Below are 23,233 nucleotides of genomic sequence, written 5' to 3' on the forward strand. Positions count from 1 at the left end.
AATGTACAAACATTTGTCAACTATTATTAAGCATTGCGATTTTTAAAATATGTTTAGTTTTACTTAAAAGGTTATACTTTGGTTGATTAGGCTCTGATTGGTTCGTATGATAATGAGCTCCCACCAGACAGCTTTGTATATAAAATATGATGTGCTTGCAAATGTCTCTTGAATGTGAATATAAGTCTAAATTTAAACAGTATTATACAGAGCGATCATTGATCGTGTCTCTTTAGGGCACTTGGAGGAGACACGTAAATCATATGGATTACTTTGGCAATGTTTTTTTTTTTTTTTTTTGCAATTTCAACTTTTTGAAACGTGAACATCTTTGGTGAATCTTTTTCCATCAGAGGGACATAAATCTCTCAGATTTCATTAAAATATCTTAGCTTTTCTTTCGAAGATGAACGGAAGTCTTAGATGGTTTGGAGCATCTTAAGGGTGAGTGATGACAGAATTCAAATTGTTTTGGGGGAACTATAAAATTAATTAGAAAACATAGCAGTATGTTCTTATTTTTACCGTCTGGCTTTTGGAACCTCACTGTGACTTCAGGTAAGATTTAATTAACGTTATTTGTGTTTTTGACATGCATTGGCAAAAAAATAAAAATTAAATTAGTCATTATAACATTAACATTCTTTTATTTGCAAAATGAAGTTTTGTATTAATTTCTGATTTCCTCAACAATTTGGCTTCACTGTAATGAGGTTAATGATCTTTGAAAAACCATGGTTATGAACATACAATTACTTTGTCTTGAGCTGATTAGCCAACTGTGGTAGTGTTCATTGATTGGTGTTTATATTTGTTTAAGTTTCACAACCTTATTACCTTTATTTTGTAATATATATTTCTCATTACAGACAACAAAGATCAAACTGTAGGAAGGGTTGCTTATAAGAGAGCATACAGTACATCTGAAACTGCTGAGGCTGGGAAGCATTTTGACTATTGACTATATGTTATTCCGAGGTCACCGTAGCCACCAGATCCAGTCTGTATCCAAGTCAGATGGTCACTGCAGTCACCCGGATCCAGTATGTATCCAGCCCAGATGGTGGATCAGCACCTAGAAAGGACCTCTACAGCCCTGAAAGACAGCGGAGACCAGGACTAGAGCCCCAGAGACAGATCCCCTGTAAAGACCTTGTCTCAGACGACCACCGGGACAAGATCACAGGAAACAGATGATTCTTCTGCACAACCTGACTTTGCTGCAGCCTGGAATTGAACTGCTGGTTTCGTCTGGTCAGAGGAGAACTGGCCCCCCAACTCAGCCTGGTTTCTCCCCAAGGTTTTTTTCTCCATTCTCTCACTGATAGAGTTTTGGTTCCTTGCCGCTGTCGCCTCTGGCTTGCTTAGTTGGGGACACTTCATTTACAGCGATATCGTTGACTTGATTGCAAACTATTGCACAGATACTATTTAAACTGAACTGAGCTGCATGATGACATCACTGAATTCAATGATGAACTGCTTTTAACTGTCATTTTGTATTATTGACACACTGTCTTCCTAATTAATGTTGTTCAGTTGCTTTGACGCAATCTTTTTTGTTTAAAGCGCTATATAAATAAAGATGACTTGACTTGACTATTACAGACCAGCTACATTGTTCTCAGCGTACTGTCATTCTTGAAAAGAAAATACATCATCAATCATCATTTGCTTTGTGTGTGTGTGCGTGCGTGTGTGTGAAATATTAACATTTGTTGTTTTTCAGATCAGCTGCTATAGAAGACAAACTGAAATCTGAGTGCAGAGACAAGCAAAGGAATAGTAAGTATATTTTAATGTCATATCACCTCTGTTATAGAGATTTTTGAATCAGGACTAATGGAGGGTGATTCGGTCAATCTTTGAAGAAAAATGTTAGCAATGTGTCCATTCCAGCTGGCTACTTTGTGCTTGCTTTCAGTCACTCATGTAAAACACTGTTATTTAATTTTGTTTCTATTTTTTTTTTCTAAAGCTGCAACGCTCTTGTGCAAAATACAATGCTTAGCTCCATCGGCCCTCTGTTTGTGCCTTCGGATCCACCAGCTCTGTCTCCATCGGTCGGCCCCCAGGTGTCGGCAGCCACACCATCTACATCTTGGCTCCTCGCTCTCTCGATTCTGGCATGTTTTGTCAGCACTGGGATGCTCTGGGTCTGTGCTATGTGCCAAACACCATCTAAGCTGTCAGGGCATCATTGTCATCCTCCCATCACCATCCATTCACCACATTCTGCCATCTTCCCCGCACTTTTGCCTCTCACCATTCCTACGCCATCTCCTCGTCCACCTCCAAAACCCCCTTCCATCCCTCCCTATTCTGTTGCTTGAACTTTATCATCTTCAGTCTTTGCACACACACAGCTATTCATTTCTGTACTTTGTTTTTCAGTAATTTTTTATGTACTTTTTCTTCTTCAGAAAATTGCATTGTAATTTTTATTTATTAATTGATGTAAAATTCTGTACTTTTTAGTAAGACCGGTATTACTGAAATGTTCTACAAATGAATAAGATAGCTCTGCTATAGCATTTCAGTCTTTTTTTTTTATTTATTATGTTTTTTTTGTATAATGTATTAAAATCTACTTGAGTATGTTTGTAGTAATACAAATATACTATAAACATACTTGTATTTCAAGAGCATTTTTAATACATTTTAATAGTATGTTTTGTTTTGTTTTTTTTTACCAAAGTATATATGCTGCTGTACTTTTTATTGTACTTTATGAATATTTTTAATGTACACAACAATATATAATACATTAAAGTTTTCTAGATATCAAAGTGTGTATGTGTGTATATACTGAAAAAAGCAGCTTTATAATATACTAGTAGTGTAATGCTAATGCATTTCTAATGAGCTGAAATACAATTGAAATGTACTTGAAGCATTTTAAAGATGCTTCAAATATACTCTAACTGTAGTTCATGAAGTATTAAAAGTACATTTTCAATGTATTTTAAGAAATACACTTAAATTGCACTAAATACAATTAAAGTGGTTCCAATTTAACAATTTCAATATATTAAATATATTACAAATAGATTCAAATCAAACTTAAACATATCTTGAAATACACTTAATATACTTAAAGTTGTTTCAAAATAATACATTTAATATGCACTTAGTATAGTATAATTTAAATATGTTTATTTTTCACCTGGGCTTTGATTAAGTCATGACTCATCACTGTCTGACTTACATCTGTTTCAAAGATACAGTTTTTACAAAAAAGTTACATTTTGCATTTACACTGATACATCCTAAAATGCTACTTTAAGAATATATTTCACAATGAATACACACAGCATGCAGAATGCAGTCTGTTTATATGATGTTTGTCTGTATGTGTGTGTGTCCTCTTAAATCAACAATTAACAAATACAAATAGTTCATCCAATAAACACTGACTAGGGGGTTCAGTTATCAGTATTATGAAATGTGTTTAAAAAAATTATATATTCCAAGTGTATGTTTTTAATGGCAAATGTATTCTCAATTTTTTTTAAATATATATTTTCTTGCTTGTAATCAAACCATGCACAAGATGTATAGTGCTGTTTTACAGTCTTAATACTCAAATGTAGTACATAAGAACCTCTTCTTCTTCTTCTTCTCCTTCTTAATACTACTTTGAATGAATAACCTTTATTTTGCCTCAAGAAATCGGCTTTTGCCTTGTCAGAGAATCAGCATTTCCATTCCCTCTACCCAAGTTTGTTTGAACCATTACAGATTTGCAATTCGCTCTCCTCCACAGGCGGGGAGCTTTGGACGGCATGGCGGCATTTGTGAGTTCCAATGTAGTTTCCAGAAACCCTTCGGAAGGTGGATAGTCGATGACGAAAGTTCTCTCCAGAGAAAAAGTAGAGCATTGGGTCAAAGCATGAGTTAGCAGCAGCCAGGCAGAGGGTGATGACCACAGACTTCTGCATGTACATAGTATCTTTGCAGTTAGCATTTTCACGGTTTTTAAAATGGAGATGCACTGTGCGTTGTATATGATAGGGCATGAAACTAACCAAGAAAGCCAGCATCACCACAACAATCATCCGAATGGCTTTGTTACGTGTGTAACGCTGCTTGTTAGCACCATTCGTGTTTCTAAGTAGAGTGCGCAAGATGCCAGCGTAGCACAGCAAGATGACCAGGAAGGGAATAATAAAACCCACCACCAGGGAAAAGTAATTCAGCACGATCAGTTTATCCAGGCTTTGGGGCGTTTCTGGTGGTTCAAAACACTTGGTTTTGTTAGACTTTGGATCAGTATGCTGTCCAGAGAGGAGGAAGGGTGAACTGGTGGTGCAAATGAAAACCCAAATGCACACGCAAACTATCCATGCCTTCTTCTCAGTGGCTAGCCTCAGGTTTTGCACCGGGAACACAATTGCTAGAAAGCGGGTAAAACTCATGGCCATCATGAAGAAGACGCTGCAGTAGAGATTGACGTACAGTGCGTAGGAACTTAAGCGGCAGAGAAAGTCCCCCAGGTTCCACTGCCCTTTGTTGACGTAGTAAAGCACCCGTAGTGGCAGAGTGCTGACACACAGCAGGTCTGACACGGCCAAGTTGAGCATGTAGATGTGGAAGGATGATTTCTGACGGTAGGTACGAAGGAGCACGTACAATGCGAAGCCATTGCCCATCAGCCCTAAGACAGTGATGATAGAATATACCGTTGAATAGACTTGGTTACGGAAGTCATCGATTGAGGCACACACTTGTGTATTATTAACCGTAGAAGATGTTATGTTAGATGGACCCATTCTTGCATTGGTGTCTGAAATATGAAAGAAACAAAGAAATATAAATATTCAATTCTTATAACATATTGATAGACTTTTCCTAATACAAATCTGTACTGTATTTCCAAAGAAATGATCCTGCCATACAAATGAACCAGAAAAAAGTAATATTTGTGTAAAAAAGGTGTTTCAAACCTTTGCAGCAGAAGTTAATTTCAAGTAGATTGTATCTCTACACTAAATTAACGTCATGTCTTAAACATTTTATCTAAACATAAACCACACAGTGTCTCTTACATGATTACACAGTACAGGTATTTCGACGTTCATTAATACTGTATAACAGTTTATATATGAAGCGTTGTTAGTGTTGCAAGGCTCTTCAGTTTGAGGAATAATTAATTTCAAATATAATAACATCTTCTGCTCTGACTTTACAGTATGAGTGCAGTGTAATTGATGTTTCTGAGCTACAGCACAAGTCAGAGTTTAGATAAATATAGATTTAAAGATATCTATATAGATTAACACCTGCTACAGCATCTCAAAATATAGCATCTCATATTATTTAAATGTTTTATCACCAAGAGCTGTTTCAGTCCTTTAGTGAGACCATGCTCTTCAGTCATCACCCTCAGTGAGTGTAAGAAACACTGTACAGCAGGGGTCCTCAAATAGCAGACCTAATAACAATGGTAGCACCATTTTAATGTTTCTACAGTTTAAAGTGCACCACGCGTCCAAACAACAGAGCTGTACACCAGGGGCATGTCTATGTGGAGGCCAGGGGTGGCACCGGCTCCCCCTGAAATTTGGCTGGCCACCCCAGGTGCCCACCTTACCAGATGTCTTGCGATAGGCTTGTTTTTAGTAAATTTCTAACTGCATCTGGCAGTGGCGGATCCTGGCATGTGCAGCTGCCTAGGGCCGCTTTCTTCTCCTCTTTATACTTAATCTATAGCGTGATATATGACAAATATCGAGGGTGCGTAATGTTACGTGATCCATGTAATGCGCGAGGACGAATCTCTCCACTCGCAAGCGGATTTCCTTCACTCACACAAAACTGGATGTGTGCTTTTAAATATACATTGTCCTTTTATGAATTGGCTCTGCTCTCACTCAGATATTGTGTCTACACGCTCTAACATTGTCTTCGCATCACTGAAGACCTGCTTTTTTTCAAATTCAGGCGAAGAGTAGGCTTATCTCACTAAATGGAAGCAAGCTGATAATAGTCAGCCTTCTCTAGTTATTTATTTTATTAAAAGCCTACTTATTTTAGTTAAGTGCTTAAATTGTAAATATGCATGTATTCAATTATTTTATTTAGTGCATTTGTATTTTGTTGTTTTTTTTTATAGTTTTGCAATGAAAGCGTATCAACCAGGTTCCAGAAATAAAAATCAGTGAGGGTGCTCTAGTCTTAATGCACACTTTCACATATTTTGTCCCATGTGTTGCTGTGGTTATCACTATGTAAATCACTGCTACTTCGAGAGTGAATCCCGCATAAATATGCAGACGTCATGCCAAACTTTGCAACGTGTGTGTGGCTGAAACAAGAAAGCTTGCAAAGAGTGCTCATAAATTCTAAAAAGCTGTCACTTTTTGTTTAGTGTGTGTATACACAATGTATTATAACATACATTGGGCCACAAACCAACCGCCAACCGCCGTCTGGCTGTTCTGGTGCTCACTCAGTGCTCTGTAGTGCCAACCAGAAGGCAACAGTTCAAAGAGAAATTGGGCTGGATATGAGCAGTCCAGGGTGATTTTCTTAGCCCTTTTCTTCACTCTGGAAGTGTAAAGTTCATGGAGGTTGGGCAGAGGGGCAATAATAATCTCCTGATGTCTGAGCCAAACCAGACAGTTATGGATGAACACAGGACAAACTCAGTGAAGGCTGAGTAGAACTGTGTGATCAGATCCTGTGACAGGTTGAACTTCCTCAGGTGGTGAAGGAAGTACAACCTCTGCTGGGCCTTTTTAGCAATAGAGCCTTGCAACTCATTCTAATGTAATCTATTATTAAGCAAAACTCTCCAGTCATCGCATTCTTGCATTTGTATGAGAGCGCAGCAGTTTGAGCCGGTGATCATAGGAAAAACAGACAAGCGAGTCATTTTGAAACATCAAGACAAATAAAATCATGAGACGAAACACAATACTTTCTTCTCTGAGGTTAATATATCGGTTCTGAGACAGTCAGACAGGATTATACAGCCTAGAAACTGCGCTCCCTCTATAATCACTAAAAGCTGTCATTCACTTTAGTTCATCGCAATCTTACGACGTCCCGCTCTACAGTGAAGCTGTCTTCACTGCACAATCAATCTCTTATTTACATCGTATTTATAATGAGAGGATTTACCAGCTTGCAGAACTCAGCACTCGACAAAAACACAGTGTGTTGAGTGGGGATTGAACTTTTGATGCTCTCCAGAACACAAATACACACTGGAGCATTTGCCAAATATGTTTTGCCAATATCAGATGGGGCCCCTTGATTTCCCAGGGGCCCTAAGCGGCCGCTTACCTCAATTATTGGTTAAGCCCCTCACTCCCACTTTAGGTCCTGAGAGACTGGAACCTATGAGCTTGTTTAGCTCCAGGTTGTTAAGACTGCACCAGGCAGCCAGCTGCTCAACCTCCTGCCTATATGCAGACTCGTCACAGTCCTCGATAAGACCGATGACTCTGATGTCATCTGCAAACTTCAGGAGCTTGACAGAGGGGTGTTTTTCAGTGCAGGTGTTCATTTTCATCTTTGGTGCTACCGTGCTACCAGCAGAGTTGGGTACATTACTTGAAAATTGTTATCTGTTTCTGATTTCAAATTACATGACAAAAATTGTAGTTAGTAAGGTAATCCTTCACATTACACATTTAAGGTAATATTATTAGACTACTTTTTGATTACTTTTGACCAAACTTTTTTATCACATTGATTTAAATAGGGCAAGCTTGCACTATATTGATAAAAAAAAGAAAATATATTCCATTCATTGTTATTAATAACATAAAGTGCATTAAACATTACATTACCTCAAGGTTTAGCAAACTGTGGTTTGTGAAGGAACTGCAAGGGGGTTTGTGAGTTGTGTAAAGCTAATAATTAATTAAATGATAAAAATTAAAATTAAAAAAATCATTTCAAAATAATCAAGATAAAACGCTTGCTAAAAATGAAATATTTAATTAGTTTACCTGCATGTTATGTTTAGCGTTAGTCAATATCAGAGAACCATGAGCATTCAAATGTGTTACTTAATCTTGAAATTATACCTTAAAATCTCAGGGGTAATTCAAGTAAATATATTAGGTGAAAGAGGTTTTGCTGACAAAAACAGTTTGTGAATGCATTCAATGTAAATAATATATGTGAATTTCTGCATTTTAATATGTTTGAAAGACAAAAGTCTTCCCGAGACAGTAATACATGGTTAAATGACCTACTGAGTGATAATTCAAATAAACATTAATGCTTTTCATCAGTAGTTAACTCAATGATGAAATGCTGAGAAAATGATTTGTGTAAATCCAGTGGTCAAATGCTGTGCGGCCTCTCAATTGTCTGTGTAGTTTCATCACCCAACTAGTGACTGGTCTTTCACAAAATGTTCACAAAACTGGAGGACTTTATGAATGTATATTAGCACTAGGCTATTTTAGAAAGAAACATTTAAAAGATGAAAAAGAGGAAGTAGGGAGAATCAATCAATTATAAATAATTTATTGCTGTTGTGTGAATATGTAGTCATGTAATCAATAAAAAAGTAACTGTAGTCTGATTACCTCATGAACAGTTAAATGTTCCCCACTTATACAATAAAAATGTGCAATATCCTTATATTTATTTGTTACCCCTTCATCCTAGTACATCCCTGCATCTTACTCAATCCAATTCCATTATCATTTATAGCACAATTGTTTATACACTTATTTATCTGCAAAGGGTTTTTATTTTTTATTTTTTTGACTGTGTGTTGTTGTCTTTTGTGTACTGGAAGCTTATGTCACTAAAACAAATTCCTTGTATGTGCAAGCATACTTGGCAATAAAGCTCTTTCTCTTTCTGATTACAAGTATTTAAAAATGTATTTTAATCTAATTAAAAGTACTTAATATTTGGAGTCTGATTACGTTATCCAGATTATGAATCAGTTTCTGCCCAGCTATGGCTACCAGGGGTGTCAATAGACCCATCTTACTGGGGCACAAGCTCCAGTAAAGACTACATAAGTGGCTTAAATAGAAGCGCCCTATCAGGTTTTAAATCATATCATAACCTTCCGTTTTGGCTGTAGGTCCGGGTCCGTATGGGACGGCATCTGGGTCCAGACCCGGACCACGGTCCGCCTTTTAGTGACTTATGTTATAGACTGTTAAAGGGGTCACATGATGCGATTTAAATTTTTCCTTTCTCTTTGGAGTGTTACAAGCTCTTGGTGAATAAAGGAAATCTGTAAAGTTGCAAAGACTAAAGTCTCAAATCCAAAGAGATATTCTTTATCAAAGTTGAGACTCTGCCACGCCCCTCTAAAACGGCTCGTTCTAACATGCCCCACATCTCTACGTCACGATGTGGGAAGATTTGTGTAATGCCGCTCAGATGTTCACGCAAAGAAAGAAGGCGTGGTTTCAGTAACACAGTTAGTGTTGAAGCAGTCATGTCAGGGAGATGCTATGTGTATCTAGGAGAAAACAAAAGCACTTTATTTGGCTTTCCGAAAGTAGATGCATTTAGGAATCTTTAAGATTACTTACAACAGAACAGCAACACATTTTATGGATGACCGTTTCATGAATCTAGGAGAGGAGGTCATTCAGACTTTGCTACGACAATCTGACGCTCCTGAATCAGCTACTGTAAGTATGTTTTGTAATTAGTTTAAGTATTTGCCATAGACTGTTCAAATGCAGAGTTTTGCGCGCGTGTGTGTGTGTGTGTGTGTGAGAGAGAGAGAGAGAGAGAGAGACGGTCACACAGTGGAGTCAGCTGTCTTAACCATCCGTGGCTTGTGTACTGCAAACACATTCAAGCTTCATCACTGTGTGTCACGCGACTCTGTTCCCCTTTTGGGCTTGAACTGATGGTAAAACTGAGGACATTATTAACTGTCTTTACATTCATTTTGAGAGATGAAGCTTGCGATTATGGAAAGGGGTGTTACATTTCCGACGAGCGCTTGCATCACAATGCACTGTGTCAGTTGGCCAATCATAGCAGACTGTGCTTGTCAGAAGGAGGGACTTTGTAGAAAACTAGGCTATTGCACATAGAGCCCTGCACGGGCTTTAAATTTAGGGCTTAGACTGGCCCCGTGTCCGACAGCTTATCAGAATTACCGTCCCGAGATGAGACTGTCTTTTTTCCCCCTTCTCCCAAAACATCTTATACTACTGTTGCAGCTATTAAAATAGTTCAATTTTGTTTGTAATGGCAAAGTCATTAAATTTTGTTTTGTTTATTATTATTATTATTATTATTTTTATTAAGTTAACTTAGAAAAATGTTTGGAGCAGTTTTTGCTTGTTAAATATAAGTTTTTGTTTTTTAAAGCAACGACCAAGCACCCAGCGGCAGACAGTGAGCCTATATTTGATCAATTTAGCCTTCTTAAATTAGCATGACTTGCCTAAAATAAAATCTATAGCTATAAAACAAGCATATTACAATGTTTAAACGTTAAACCTAGTTAAATGTGTGCTATATCCAATTCCGTTTGCACGGAGAATGAAAGCTGAAGCGCGCTTTGCAGGACATGGAGGCACCAGCGCGATCACTTGCATTTTTTTCAGTGAATATGCCAACATTTTTGCTCATAAAGGTAAGAATAATACATCATTCAGGACTGTGAAGGGTCTACTTTTGTTTGTGTGCACTCACAATAACAACAAAACGTTGTGCTTTTATAAGAAAGAATAAATCAAAACTCAGCAAATACAGGCCTCACAGACATGATAAATATATCTATAGAAAGCTTAAATTACTAATTTACAAAAGAAAACAAATCAAAAACAAAAATTCTTTCATTATAATCATAATCATAAAGATGCACTTATCTCTAAAGGCACATCTAATGAGGAGATGGCAAGTCAGTATCGGCAACTTCATCCTTGCGACACCGACTCAGAAAACACTAGTTAATTAGTAAATATTCAAATATCTCCTTCCTATTTCCCCCTAACACATTTATGGTAATTACTTTTTCTAATGCTTTGCGGCAAGCTTGCGTTCATTTGAATGCAGAACTGTTCAGCTGCGCTGATGGCACACACCATACAAGCTGCTGCTGAGGGACACTAAACACCGTGCTACCGCAACTGTCAAGAGCAGCTCGACAGTCTCATTTTGTTTCCAGCAGTGCAGCAAATTTTTAGTTTTTTTTTCATCACTAATTGATGGATGTCTAAAATAGGCCCGTGTCTGAACTAGGGCTGTGACGGTGGCAGATTTTTGCCACGGTGTTGCAGTGTTGCAAAAAATTCACTGAATCTATTATTACATCGTCTCTACACTGTTTGTTATGATGAATGACAATACTGCAGTCTGCTTTCACTATCTGAGGTGCACCAATAAGCATTTATTGCCTTCAATCCCTGTACTCCGTCTCTTTAATCTTCTTTACTATCCTAACTGCATGAGTTTTTTGTTGTTGATACTAATATAAAATATCAGGGGGACTCCCATAAGTCTATTTTTTTTTTACGGATCCCCCCAGCTTGGCTTAATTCAGCACTGATTATCATTTCAGTTTATATTATGTTTAAAAAAAAAAAATGTTGCTTTAAAAATTAATATTTAATTTAAAATTACACATGCTATACTTTTGTTTCAGAAGCTTCATCTGAATCGACATATATTTATAGACTAAAACAGTTTGGTTATCAGCATTCTTCAAAATATCTTCCTATGTTCCTCAAAAGCAATAAAGACATAAGATTTGAAACAACATCGGGGTGAGTAAATGTAAATAAACAGAAATTCTATTTTTGTGAAACTATCCCCAACTATTTTTTTAAATTGAAATGATAGCCTACTCAAAATATATTATAATAATAAAATAATAATATTACTTTCTTATTAATTTAACTGTTGTATAAAATCATTTCCAAATTTGCACTCATTCGTGCCTGGTGTGATAACTTTATGAGACAAAAGCTCATTCAGGGGCATTTTTATAGATATATCCTATATCTAGAATTGTAAGGGCTGTCCTTGCCATCTTCGCGCTCTTGCAAACTGGATGCTCTGACTTGCCGTAGAGTCCTCGTAGCCATGAGAGGAGTGTCCATGTAGATGAGCAAATAAATCTGCATCTTAAGTGGCGTGTGGCCTTAACTTAACGTCGGTCGGCGTGTGGCATTATTTAAACGTGTGGTGGCGACCTGGCATTAACTTATCACCTAACAGCGCATATTTAACGCCTGGAGGCATTATGAAAACAGCGGTTTAATATTAATACAGCGGTAAACAGCATGCAAATTCTGACCAATTTGGCTTTCCATATCCCTGTCATTGGATTGCGATCGGATAAGGGGCGTTTGCATATCTAGTCAGTACAGCAGCCGCAGTGGATGGATAGGCTAATAAAACGCGAACTAGCGATCTGAAACAATGGCCTCAGCACCCGAAGGGGTAGGGATAAGGTAACCATATGTCCCGTTTTTCCCGGGAGTCACAATTTGTTGTCGATTAACTTTAAGTTAGTGAAGGCGGGATAGGTGGAATCGTGCTGTTAGAAGTGCTCTCTCTTGCGCGCATGCTCCACTGCCTCAGTTCTCACACAGCAGTCCAAATGTTTATCGTGTAGAGTATCTCACGTAAATACAGTAGGTTATGGAATAAGTGAACGTGAACAGGTGGGTGAAAACTGAACATGTATCAGTATTTAATGCATGCGTTCCGTCTTAAAATGAAGCATTCCAAATTAAATACCTATCTGTCATTAATGTTAACCAACAAAAGATGTTAAATAAATGTATACATGTTAAGTAAAACCTACTGTATCTGAAAAAAATAGTTTAATTTGTATATCTATTGTATTTGTCTTATTGTGCTTCTGAAATATATATATATATATATATAAGATATTTTTATACGTTGCTCCTTTTTCACTTAAAGGGGTAGTCCACCCAAAAAAGTTTTTCCAAATTCAGTCCTTGATTCAAATCTCTCTTAAGCTTAATTGATTTGGTCTAAAGTGAGAAGAATTAATGATTATTTTAGTTTAAAGACTACATATAAAAATAGCTACCAAAATAAATTTTGGTAACTACAGTTTGGCTAAAACTATTGACTAAAAGTAATGACTAAAAGTTGACAAAAATGCAATGACTTTTCATTGACTAAAACTATAAAAGACTCAAACGACTAAAATGTGACTAAGACTATCAAGCATTTTCGTCTCAAGGTAAAAACTAAGACTAAATTAAAAATGCCTGCCAAAATGAACACTGTAATGAACACAAGTGATCCCTTTATGCTGATGATCTTATAACATACCTGACCAATTCACAATCCTCTATTCCCCCCCTTACTACATATATGTAAGGAATACAGTGATATATCTGGCTATAAACTGAATTATGACAAGTGCAGTAGTGGAAAGAGTATACAATAAAAGAAAAAAGAAACAATATACTCAAGTAAAAGTACCATTGCATTCCAAATAAATGCAGTGTGAGTAAAAAGTACTTGTTTAAAAAACTACTTGAGTAAGAGTATCTTATTTAAAAGTACTCATGAGTAGTGAGTTGCAGAATCTACCATTTATAATAAATGCTGTACACTGCAGTGTAAACATTTAGAAAACACTGTACATACTGTAATTCAAATTATCTTTTGTTGTTTGTCAGAATGAATGGAGAATATCTATCATCGAGCAGTTTTATTTTGACTGCCATCTCTTTAAAATACACCAAAACAACACTGAAAACTATTATGATAAAAAGTGATGAAAAGATGAAAGAGTTATTCTTGGTATACTCATTACCATTTAAATTATAATGTTTGAAAAATAGATTTAAAATCAGGTGTAAGGCCACAGAGACAGCTATTGTTGTACATAAAATATTAAAGTTTAGAACAATGCAAAGAATACAAAACCATTAGAAACTCATATGAGAGTTCAGTAAAAATAAAATTAAAACAAGCATGTAACAACCACAAATGGAAGGAAAATAGCAGAGTAAAAGTACAGATACATCACTTAAAATGTACTCAAGTAAGTACACAATTTCTGATATAAAAAACTTACAGTAATGTAAGTATTTTAAATTTGTTGCTTCACACCCCTGGATAAGATAACATTAAAAAGCATTTCCTATTAATATACCTGAAGAGTTCAACCACTAGTTTAACCACTAACACTGTGCACTAGTGGGTTTAAATATTTAGGTATTCACAATGATTTAACATATGATGTTATGTTAAAAAAAAAAAAAAAAAAAAAAAAAACACACCTGTTCCACACTTCTGGACTGGGTGAAAGATGATACAAAAAAACTTAAAGATTTACCCTTATTATTAATAGGCAGAATCGATGTCATAAAAATTAACATTTTACCTAAATGTGTCTAAATTTCAGTGTCTCCCCTTGAACATTCACAAGTCTTATTTTAAGGAACTAACCAAAGTATTTTCGGGCTTTCTGTAGAGAGGCAAAAACCCGAGACTAAAACTTAAACTTCAAGCACCGAATAAGGTGGACTGAACTTTCCCAGTTTTAGACATTATTAATTAGCCTACATGGATCTGGATGAACCCTGATAAAGTTGATACTCAATGAACAGTTATAGAACAATAGGAGATGAGCTAAACGTGGTTCCTTTTTTGGGGTCAAAAAGTATTTTATCTACATTCACTAAAAATCCATTAATACATAATACATTTTCTGCATGGGTGGAATCACATAATTTATGCAGTTTTATTACTGTTCAACTTAGACATTTACCTCTTAGGGAAAACCCCATTGTACCTCCTGGTATTACTAATAATAACCTAAAAGCATGGGTGATTAAAGGTATAAAGACACTGGAGGACTTGTATGCCAATGATTATTTAATGACCTTTGAATTTCTATCCCAGACATATAATATTCCAAGAAATATTACATAATTTCTTTAAATATTTGCAAGTCAGACACTGGGTCAAAGAGATCACCACCCAAGACATTTCCTAAAATTTCAACACTGTCGCAGTTTAAAAATGTTGTTTAACAAGATTGTGTCCTCTCCAAGAGGTATTGCTTCTGTAGGATACAGCACATTATCAAATTATTTTAAGCCATTATACAGCGTAATCTTGAAGCAGAGGTGGGAGGGACAGGGCTCCAAACAAAAAAATCGAGTAAGGAGCCATTGGCTCCTATAAGAAAAAAACTTAGGAGCCAAATAATTTTTTTAGGTGCCACAGAATAAACGTGTTTTATTTATTTTACGATTATTATTATTTATTTACATTTCAACATTTCAGTCATACTGTCATGTGTTTATGTCTCATCTTTTCTTGACTTTATCAGCATTTTAATCCATCTTGTAGATGACCTGGGAACTAAAGTTCACTTAAAGTTGGAACTAAATGTCTTTTCCAGCTCGAAATCTACAGTCACAAAGAATTGTTCATTACACAGAATCTGTACCAGTATCATGGAGCATAAGCATCACATGGCCACTGAGTGTAGCTTGGGCTCAGGGCCGGCTCTAGCCCTTTGGTTGCCCTAGGCGAGATTGAGTTTTGCCCCAACACCCTTCAGTCTGCTGATCCTGGCCTGGAGACTCCACCGTCTCCTCCCTGATGGCAGCAGACTGAAGAAGCTGTGTGACGGGTGAGTGGGATCACCTGCGATGCATAGGGCTTTGCAAGTGAGACGGGTTCTGTAAATGTCCTGGAGGGAGACACCAACGATCTTCTCAGCTGCTCTCACTATGCGTTGAAGGGTCTTACGTATATGCCATAGTGCGCCAGAATGCCCACTACACGCCCACCATAAGGCTTGTCCAGATGAATGTTGAATTCGCCAAAGACTATAAATGGACTGCCATCTTCCGGAAATGAGGACAGCAGCCAATCCAGCTTCTCTAGGAAGGTGGTTGGAGGAAGGCGGTAAATTAATTAGTTTTATAGGAGCTGTTACAGTAATCGCATGAGAATCAAATGAGTTATAACTGCATAGGGGAGAGTGGGTTGAGTATTTCCAATTGTTAGAAATGAGCAGACCAGTGCCCCCACCCCGGCCATCCTGATGAGAGAAAGAGAAATTGTTAGCTAGAGCAGCTGGGGTTGCTGAGTCTTCAAGACAAATCAAGGTCTCAGTCAGTGTGGATTGTAAAGAAAAAGCAGAAATTAAATCTGCTTTGTTGACAGCTGACTGACAATTCCAGAGACCCACAGAGAAAGAAAGAGGTGCAGTAGAGGATGTAGAGATATGATGCATGTTACCAAGATTGCATTGCCATCTGCGTGTGACGTTAGAGAGTTGTCAAGAGACAGCCGGAATGTTTTGGAAACACACCATAGAGGTTGAAAAGAGAGGACAGGAAAGGAGAGTCTGTAAAGGGAAGATAAAAATAATACTTAAGTGCGTTGCCGGTTTCGTTGCTGGGTTAAAGTTGCGCAGATAAAGTTGCAGGTCTTTACACTCATCGGTCTTCACACAAGGAGGCTGAGCACAAGGGCTCAATGCTTCCGCTGACGTGGAAGACATCAAATAAATACACAGTCTAAGACACTAAAGTGAAAACAGCTGTAGCCACCTTCTAATTAGCACAGCCAATAGCCTATAGCAGGGCAATTGCTCAAATCGAAACTACAGTTAAGTGCAGAAAGGGAGCAATGCAAATAACACAGGCTACTTCTTAGCTGATGGCAATTATTAAAATTACTAGTAAGAGCAATTAAAAATACAAACTAAAGCGAAAATACAAAGTAGAAATAGATAGAAAACTAAATATTCCTTCCTAGCAGCAAGTAATAATTTAATCTTCAAACAAGTATTAAACAAAACACTCGCACTGCCATCCGTCTCTTCTGTTGACTAATCGCTTCTCCCCTTTTTAAAAATCTTCACTTCTTAAATATCAAATTATTTTGACAGATGGTTTACAATGATTAAAAGCTTCATTTAAAAAATCCTTAAAAAACATAATGGGCCCTATTTTAACGATCTAAGCACATGGTCTAAAGTGCATGGCGCAATTGCAGTTAGGGTGTGTCCGAATTCACTTTTACAATTTTAAGGACGGAAAAAATGGTCGGCGTGCCCGTTGCATGGTCTAAAATGGTAGTCCCTATTTTCTTAATGAGTAATTGGTGTGTTTTGGGTGTAGAGTGCCATAAACCAATCAGATTCTCATCTCCCATTTCCTTTAAAAGCCAATTGCGCTCGCGCCATGGCGGGTTTGCTATTTACACAGTGGAATTTCATTTTTCATTTTTACAAATGTTTGTGTGCTGCTGAGCATCCCTGTGTGTGTAATAAACAAAGTGTATGTGTGTTGTGCACCCACCTATAGTATATAGTTACTAACGCGCTCATTAAATAACAAAGAAAAAACATTGTGCCAGACTTTAAGCCGTGGGGAAGTCATGACCTAGTGGTTAGAGAATTTGACTCCTAATCCTAAAGTTGTGGGTTTGAGTCTTGGGCCGGCAATACCACGATTGAGGTGCCCTTGAGCAAGGCACCAAAACCCCCAACTGCTCCCCGGGCGCCGCAGCATAAATGATACCCACTGCTCCGGGTGTGTGTTCTCTGGTGTGTGTGTGTTCACTGCTGTGTGTGTGCACTTTGGATGGGTTAAATGCAGAGCACGAATTCTGAGTATGGGTCACCATACTTGGCTTTATGTCACTTTTTTTTTTTTTAGACCAAGGTTTTTGTTGGTCAATGGGGCAGTCTATTTTAGTTGCAGTCAAAATAGCAACGCACCAGCAATGCGCTTAGACACACCTCGGTTTCAGACCAGCACGCCCATGGGCGCACAAATGGCCGCAAATGCATTTGCTATTTAATAGTGCTGAGCAACGATTTAAAAAAAAACTTTTTAATCGCAATTAACCACATGATTGTCTGCGATTAATCGCATTATGCACAAAATTCAACAATGCATTCAAAAGTAGTGTATTGTGCACTTTTTTCATTTAAAAGTACTGCTATATGAACTAAATTGCAATAACATTTGGTTTTCAAACACTTTAAACAAATAAGGTGCTTTTTTACAGCAGTATCCCTTTTATATAGTAGCAATTATAATATTTCTCGTAAATCTAAACTTATATCATTAATGTATTCAAATTAAATATGAAACAAACTGTTTGCCATTACCAGGGCATTAACTTTTTTATAGAAAATATTTTATAGTTTGTTATAGAAAAACAAGTTATGCTCAGAGTCCAGTGCCTCGATCAAAAAATTATAACAGGATCCTTCCGAGTAGAGACCTGCACTATCATGGGACCCAACGCAACAGACACTTGATGGGTAAGTTCGGCGCCAGTGGATAGAGACTAAGGGTGTACTCACACTAGCCATTTTGAGCGGTTTGTCTAGCCGTTCCTGGCTAGATTGAAGGAGGTGGGCCAGAGCACAGTTCTGTTATACTGTAGATCAGTGAGTGTGAGCACTAACCACGCCGGAGTGCAGAACTTATGATACGTGCTGCATGATAAGGTATATACTGTGAGAGGGCCGTGTGTCACAGCATCCCAAACAACTCAAAATAATAAATTACAAAGTTAACAAAATGATGCACTCCACTGTGCTGGGTGAGAACGCTTCTCTGCTATCTTCATGTGCTATTGGAAACTTCCTATTTCCCTCTTATGAAGTTGTGATTACGAGCACATTCCATTCTTTTCTGTTAAAAATAACAGTGGATAGTGGTTTGTGAATTTTGATGCTTAGCCTAAATAATTTTATTTGGAGCATTCATGTGTGTTCCTGTGGCTCAGTGGTAGAGCATTGTGTTAGCAACGCAAAAGGTTGTGGGTTCCATTCCCAGGGAAAAAGGTTAGGTAAAAAAATGTTAGTCTGAATGCTTTAAGTCGCTTTGGATAAAAGTGTCTGCTAAATGCATAAATGTAAGTGTGAGCGCTGCTGCAGTCTTAAAGCCCCGATATACTTCAAACTAAATCGAAGAATGAACTGATATGACGCCATTTCGAACAAAATCAGGCCGAAACGAAGTTCTTTTTGAGTTCGTTTCAGCGGTTCGAAACAGCTCACCAAAGTGAACTTTCTGGGGGAGTACGTTTTGGCTCCTAAACACATTTGAGCTTCCACTGGTTAGTTTTGGCTCCTAAACACATTTGAGCTTCCACTGGTCCGTGGCGGTTACACAATCAGTGAGTGTGTTCTAAAACTGCACTTTCTTTGACGTGCAATATTTTTCCCGGGTCATTTCTCATTCAACGGAGGTCAAGCGGCAGGAGTACAACATCTCCAAGTCACTACCAGCATAAATACACCGGAGTGTTGAGTAGCTGAGCTGGCACAGATATATCAGCACCTATACGATCGCTCGCGGAGAGATTTTTAAAGATTCAGGGAAAGCATTTAATTCCAAGAAAGAAATTGCAACAAAGCTTGGTGTCGATGACCCGGAGTTATGCAAAAAGCAACGTAGAGAAACATCAGATGCAAGTTTTCCAAAGCCATGAAAAGAATGAAAGGAAAGAGTAAAGATATAATGTAGCAAGTTCCAAATACATGTGTTTCAAATAAACGTTACACTATACTGCTGCTGTTGTTGTTGTATTTAAAAGGAATACAATAAATGAAATGCCACAGGAACATACAATAATATACCTTTGTTTTTATCAAATCATGACACGACATAAAATATAAAAAGGTCTAATAATTTATCCAGTTTAATAAAATAAATGAACACTAATAAAATAAAGTAACAAACTGACTCCAATATTTTTTTCCACCTCATTCTAAAGTTTTCAGACTATGAGCCATTCACTCTTCCCATAAAGGACTGATTATTGAAATGGAATGGTTCGTTTGTATTGCAAACTTGACTCTAAACTGCTGCTAATCAATATTCTTTTGTCTATAATCTGACCATCGTTACCCATCTCACACCTAGATACACCATCATTGCATTGTTGTTGTGTTTAGGGCACATACGCGAGCGTCGCGAGTCATGTTTACATTATTAATCTTCACCCTGCCTCCAGCAACTCAGGGATGTTGTAAAGTTCAGAAACAGTATACCGTCGCTCAGCCTTTTCAAAACTCTTTTTGCCCCCAAACGGAGAATGAAAGCGAACTGCCTTGAAGTATATCGGGCCCTTTAGGCCCTCCTCAAATGCTCTCAATTGGTTGAAACACGTGATGACACCCATCCCAAGCCAGTACTGATCAACAACCCTCCCCTCCTGTGACCCATGGTTTGTCTGTATGTGAATTCAGATCCAGTGAGCAATGGACTTTTATAGTAATAATAAACTGCGTTAATGCGCGATAAAATAATTGTCAACGTTATCACTTGGTCTCCATTTGTTCTTTAGACTTCTACTATTTACACATCTTTACAAATCATTTATTAATTATTTGTTCATATTTTTGCAGTACCCAATCTAAAGTTGAACCATTACTAATCTTTTAGTATCTTTATGGGCATTGGACTTTTAGCTGCTGTAACAATGTTTGTGTAAAGAGTGGTTATTTAAGTTTAGCTAAATGTTTGCTAAAGACATCATGCTCATTGTAATTTGGGTGCAAAACGTTTTTATTACCTCAACACTTATATTAGTATGCGACTGTATATCATTAAACATGATATTACTACAGGAGAAAACAAATCTATCTTTTTCAAGAAAATACTTGTTCATTTATCAAAACAATGTAATATAAACAGATTGAACTATGTTCCCTTATAGTAATCAATTTAACCCCTGTACACTTTTGACCCCTTAACCAACCCTTAAACCAACCCATACCACCAAACCTGTCCCAAACTGCATCTCAAAGCTTTAAATCATTGTATAACATCTGTTAAAATTATTTGAAGATTTTCAAGAAGTGCATGATCACATGAATTGAAAGTTGAATGACATTTGTTAGTATGATTATTAACTTCAAATAATGATCTGCTAATCATTAGATTATGTTTCTTAAGTACATATCTCATATTTCTAGCTATGTAAATATTTATTAACTAATGATCTGCTAAGCATTATATAATGTCTTTTAATGGTTTATAAATGAAAGTTATTATATTGTTACCAACCTCAAAAACACAAGTAGACAAACACGAAAACTAACCATAACACAACAACAACAACAACAACAACAGGAAAAAAGAAAAAAGAAAAGAAAAGGGAAAGTCGTGACATTTGCCAAGTATGGTAACCCATACTCGGAACTGGTGCTCTGCATTTAACCCATCCAAGTACACACACACACACAGCAGTGAGAAGTGAACACACCGTAAACACACCCAGAGCAGTGGGCAGCTATATATCCAGCGCCCAGTGTTCATTCATTTACTCCCTCCCACCTACAACTCCTGCCAGCACGAGACTCGAACCTGCAACCTTCAGGTTACAAGTCCAAATCTCTAACCATTAGGCCACAGCTGCCCCCTGAGGAAACCACAGAACTTAAATAGACAGTCCAAACCAATCAAACACAGGTGCAGATACTAATCAATTAATGATTTACCATAGTAGCAGAAGGACATATGCAGAAGACCAAACCAACTGAAAAATAGATCAAATAACAATATATATATATAAAGAAATTAAATCTTAAATCTTACTTTGTATTTTTGTTGTTTTCTAGTACAAATGTCTAAATATTCTTGAATCAAAATGCGTTTACTTGGAAAAACAAAATGAGTAAAGACAAAATTTTGTTTTCTGAAAAAATCATCAAAATGTTTTTAGTTTTTTGTTTAAAACAAGGAAAAATATCTGCTAACAGAATAAGAAAAATAAGTGAAAGCTTTATATTTTAACTAATTAACTAATTAATCACAATTTTTTTTTTGAAATTAATTACAATTAATCCCACCTAACATTAACATTTAACATTAACATATTAAATATACTTTTATATTTAAACAATTTCACTTTCAGTCTTCAAATTAATGTCGAAAAAAATATAAAGACAGTATATTTAATTTTTTTCTTTCTTTTTTTATGACTGAAGGCAAGTAGTTTCTCCTCAAAACGGTAGTTTCCCAAAGGCAGTCATAGAAACGCGGTTTGAAATAGCCTTTTTCTTTTTTTTTTTTTTTTTTTTTTTTTTTTTTGCTACGTCAATGAAAAATACAAAAGCCAATCACGTCAAGGGATCTTATCCTTAGCATATAGTTAACTTTGCTGGCAAAGCAGAGGTCTAGTGAGAAGGCAGCCAGGTTACAGTTATACACCGGTAACAGTTATATTTTTTTCTGTAGATGTTACACTAACTATTAATATTTTCCCCTATTTTCACGATGTCACGTGCTGTTAGTGCTTATTTATTTGTATTAAGAACCACTAACTGGAATAATTACCCGTGGCAGCAGTGTAAATGTACCCCGGAGTCAGATGCACCTCTCCCGCATTGACATCCGCACATGCATATGATTGCGGGTGCGATTTGGAATCACAAATTTGGCTGCATTTGAGTCTTCAAGGCATTTTGAGGACACAACATCGTCAAGTAAGTAAATTTAACGAATTTTACAGTATCCACTGTAGCTGTCCCCTAGTAAAAACAATTTTATCAGTCATTATCCATGTACGAACCAGCGCAAACCAATAATAAGCAACTGCAGAACCATTACGTCGCAACAGTCTGAGGCCACAGTGCCAGGCCAGCAGTCTGACGCCGGAAGTGGGCGGTGTAACAGTCTCATGTCGGAAGTAGGCGGAGTTTACAACAGAAACAATAATGGCGTATAAGATCATGGTAAGAAGGTATTTAATTAATCAAATGTATTTATTTTATGCCTTTAATTGTTTTGTTTGTTGTTTTTGATAAGCAATTTATACAAAACATGTCTCTAGTCTATTTTTTGTAAATGCGCTGTGTGATGAAGTGCGTTATCGCGTCTGTTTTTAGAACTTAATCATCTCACTTTATGGATTGTTAACTTGGCACTGTATTTTATTTCAGTGGTTATATTTTCTGATGTTGACCAATGTTTTATGCAGATTTTTTAAATTTATACAGGTATATCATGATTCAGAGACACTCAACTTTACTTGAAAAAAAAAGAAAAAAGAAAAAAAACCTTGTTTCAACAATTTCCACTGCCCAGTGTTTTTAAAAGGACCAGATACAACAACAAAAACACACAAACCAAAAAAATAACTTCATAAAGGAACACACTTTCAGAGATATATGATCTTTGTGTGTTATTTGTTAATATACAGTGGCAATAAATGGTATTTAATAGCAGTCTTTTTGTAAATTGTAGTTAGCCTGCACAATTTGGTAAAACACACAACCTAACAGCGATATATAAGGTTT

General features: G+C 36.8%; 1 protein-coding gene across 1 annotated transcript in view; it reads right to left on the bottom strand.

Moving 5' to 3' along the window:
- Nucleotides 1-3,134: 3,134 nt before the first annotated feature.
- Nucleotides 3,135-23,233, bottom strand: part of LOC109056450 (cysteinyl leukotriene receptor 1-like) — a 30,569-nt gene continuing 10,470 nt past the window's right edge. The window contains exon 2 of the mRNA XM_042769673.1: nucleotides 3,135-4,786. Within this exon, the coding sequence (XP_042625607.1) occupies nucleotides 3,714-4,772 (1,059 nt within the window). The 5' untranslated portion in view covers nucleotides 4,773-4,786 and the 3' untranslated portion in view covers nucleotides 3,135-3,713. The remainder of the gene's footprint in view (nucleotides 4,787-23,233) is intronic.

The sequence above is a fragment of the Cyprinus carpio genome, chromosome A14 (assembly GCF_018340385.1).
Source record: "Cyprinus carpio isolate SPL01 chromosome A14, ASM1834038v1, whole genome shotgun sequence".
Taxonomy (NCBI): domain Eukaryota; kingdom Metazoa; phylum Chordata; class Actinopteri; order Cypriniformes; family Cyprinidae; genus Cyprinus; species Cyprinus carpio.